Source organism: Agelaius tricolor, unplaced genomic scaffold, assembly GCF_023055355.1.
Source record: "Agelaius tricolor isolate 1412-34295 unplaced genomic scaffold, bAgeTri1.0.p SCAF_7, whole genome shotgun sequence".
NCBI lineage: Eukaryota > Metazoa > Chordata > Aves > Passeriformes > Icteridae > Agelaius > Agelaius tricolor.
The window spans coordinates 37,001,264-37,004,268 of record NW_027269267.1 but is presented as its reverse complement, the minus strand read 5'-3'; the positions used below and the strand labels follow the sequence as shown (position 1 = coordinate 37,004,268).

The 3,005-nt window shown below is 71.3% G+C and overlaps 1 protein-coding gene across 1 annotated transcript in view; it reads right to left on the bottom strand.

Moving 5' to 3' along the window:
• The window catches only part of SOX21 (SRY-box transcription factor 21), a 3,554-nt gene extending 755 nt beyond the window's left edge, over window positions 1-2,799 (bottom strand). Inside the window, exon 1 of the mRNA XM_071430975.1 lies at window positions 1-2,799. This exon is cut by the window's left edge and continues 755 nt beyond it. Coding sequence (XP_071287076.1) covers window positions 908-1,753 — 846 coding nt within the window. The 5' untranslated portion in view covers window positions 1,754-2,799 and the 3' untranslated portion in view covers window positions 1-907.
• Window positions 2,800-3,005: the final 206 nt, after the last annotated feature.

Here is a 3,005-nt window from a genome sequence, read left to right as displayed (position 1 = left end):
GTCTGATTTAACCTTAGATAATATTGCGATCCTTGAGCAGTCTCGCAATATTTTTATTCCCTTTGAAAGGCATTCCTTTTTTTTTTCCTTTTTTTCAGGTTAAAACTGAATCGACCGTGGGCGAAGTAACTAACAGAGTTTTCCATCCGAGACCTAACATTTCCACAGAGATATACAAATTTACAGTCTGAGGGTGAGACTTAATTAGTGGAGGGGAGGGGGGAGACACACGGGGTCCGAGTCACGCGTCTTATCCTATGGAAATCGTGACCCGCGCTTCTCAGCATCCCGTAGCAGCGGAGGGTAGAAAACCACGCGGGACGGGCAGCATCCCACACCGCCGACATCCTTCTTCGCGTGGATCCCACGAGGGGCTACGAACCAAGGACAGAGCCACCCTGTCCCTTCCCGGGGCCGCACCTGGCACTGCCGTGCCGAGCCGGGGCCTCACTACCCCCCAGCTACCCCTGTCTCTCCTCTCGGTGGCGGGATGCTACAGCGGGACTGTTCCGAGCGAGCACCGCGCGGGGCGGAGGAGTCAGGGAAGGGAACGCCGGAGCGGCGGACGGGTGCTACACCCCGTGTCTGTCCCGAACACACACTCTGGGGGGCAGGACGGATAGGTTATTTTCTTTTTTTCTTCTTTTTCTTTTCTTTCCTCTCTTTTTCTCTTCTGTTTCAGCTGGGCTATCTGCACAGACCGCATGCAACACACACAAGCTCTACCCGGGGCAGCGAGCAGGAGACGCGCAACAGGTCGGCCACCGCCCCGGCGCTCCCCCATCGCCTGCCCCGGTCACCCTCCGCGGTCCCGGCGGTGACTCGCCCCGCTCCCCGTCCGCACGTATGCGCCGGCAGCCATCCAGGCGGGCACCGGAGCTCTGCGCGGGCATCCTCCGGCCGCGGGTCATAGGGCCGCGGCGTAGGCTGCGGGATAAGGGTCCAGCTGGGGCTTGCCCATGCCCGGCAGGAGGATGTAGGCCAGCGGCGGCTGCAGCCCCGGGCCGGGCCAGGCGCTGCAGTTGCAGGGGATCATGTAGCCCGGGTTACCGGGCGACGGGTGCGAGTGCGTGTGCCCCCCGGCGGCGGCGGCGGCGGCGGCGGCAGCAGCGGCGGCCCCATGGAAGGCGCCCGCCCCGCCGGCGCCGGGGTAGCCCAGCGAGGAGGCGTAGGGCAACCCGGAGCCCGAGGAAGAGGAGGAGGATGAGATCTCGGCCATTTTGGAGCCCAAGTCCAGCAGGGAATAGGGGCTGCTGGCGGCGGCCGCGGCGGCGGCGGCGGCAGCGGCGGCGGCCGACTGGGGGAAGAAGACGCGAGCGGCGGCAGCGGCGGCGGCGGCTGCCGCTTTCTCGGGGTTGGCCAGGAGCGACTCGGGCACCAGCCCGCCGGCCGCGCCGGCATGCAGCCCGCCCGCCTTCAGCCCGTGCGGGTGCTCGTGGTCCGCCACGCCGCCCAGCCCGTAGGGCACGGGGAAGGCGAACTTGTCCTTCTTGAGCAGCGTCTTGGGCTTCCGCCGCGGTCGGTACTTGTAGTCGGGGTGCTCCTTCATGTGCATGGCCCGCAGCCGCTTGGCCTCGTCGATGAAGGGCCGCTTCTCCGATTCAGTCAGCAGCTTCCACTCGGCGCCCAAGCGCTTGCTGATCTCCGAGTTGTGCATCTTGGGGTTTTCCTGGGCCATCTTTCGTCGCTGCGCCCGCGACCACACCATGAAGGCGTTCATCGGCCTCTTGACGTGATCCACCGGCTTGGACATGGTGTCCCCCCGCCGCCCCGGCGAGCTGCCGCCCGCCCCGCACTGGCGGCCGCCTACTCCGGGGTTGTCTCCCGCCTCCTCCTCCTCCTCGCCCCCACCGCGGTCCGCTCCTCCAAAAGCAATCTCGGCGGGTGCCCAGGCGCGGCGGCACGGACTCCCGCGGGTGCGGGGCGGCGGCACCCGGTGGCCCCGCTCCGGGCGCGGGGCGCTGCCGAGCGGCGGCGGCGCCTCCCCGTCAGGGCGCTGCGGCGGGCGGCTCGGGCGGGACGGCCTCCGTTCCCCGTCTGGGCCTCGGAGCTTCTCTCTGCACCGCCGATCTCCGGTCCACGGCTCTTCCTCAGAACACCCCGCAGGCGACGGCGGCCGGAGTCCAGACGGGACCGCAGAGAAGTCTCGACGGCGAGGGCAGGATCCGGCAGCAGGCGAGCGGCGTGGGGCGTGAGTGTCCTCGCTTCGCTGCGGACGCGATGCCGCTCGGCAGTCTCCGGTGCGGCGGCAAGCCCTGGACGGGGCGGCTGTCAGAGCCTGCCCGGTGCCATCGCCGCCCGCGGAGCTCGGAGGGCAGCCCGCCGCGGCGCGCTGCGGGGCCGGGCGGGACGGGGTCCGCGGCGGCTCGGGCCCCAGGGGGCGCGGGCCGCCCCGCTCACAGCCACCCCGCTCTGCCCGGGAGGGCGCGGCTGGCAGCCCGCTCCTCGCTCATACTCGCCGGGCGCCGTTCGCAAGCGGCCGCCGGGCGCCGCGGGCCTCCTGGTTCGCGCCGCCGGACAAACTCCACCAAGTTTCGGCGGGATACGGGGCGCTCCGCCTGCCGCGCGGCTCCCCCTTCTCCGGCAGCCGCCAGGTCTCCCTGGGTTTTCTTGGCCGCCGACTCTGAGGGGCGGCGGGGCGGGCGGGAGCGGCGAGGGGCGGAGGGAGGAGGAGGAGGCGGCGGAGGCGGGGGACACACCTAATTAAAATCCTCGGCGGTCCGCGCCCGGCGGGCCGCCGGCCGGGCTGCACGGCGGGCGGCGGGGGCTCGCAGCCGGCGCGGCCGCCCCCTCCTCTCGCCCCGTCGGCGCCGCCTCAGGCAACGCGCACGCCCCGCGTGCCCCCGCGCCGCGCGCCGCCCTATATGCCCGCACGCGGCCTGCGCGCCGCCGGCGGGGCGGGGGCGGAGCCCCCGTCGGGAGGGGCGGGGCCGCGGCTCGCCACGCCCCTTCGGCGGGCCCGGCGGGGCGGGGTCGGGGTCGGGCGGCGCATGCGGAGTGTTTGG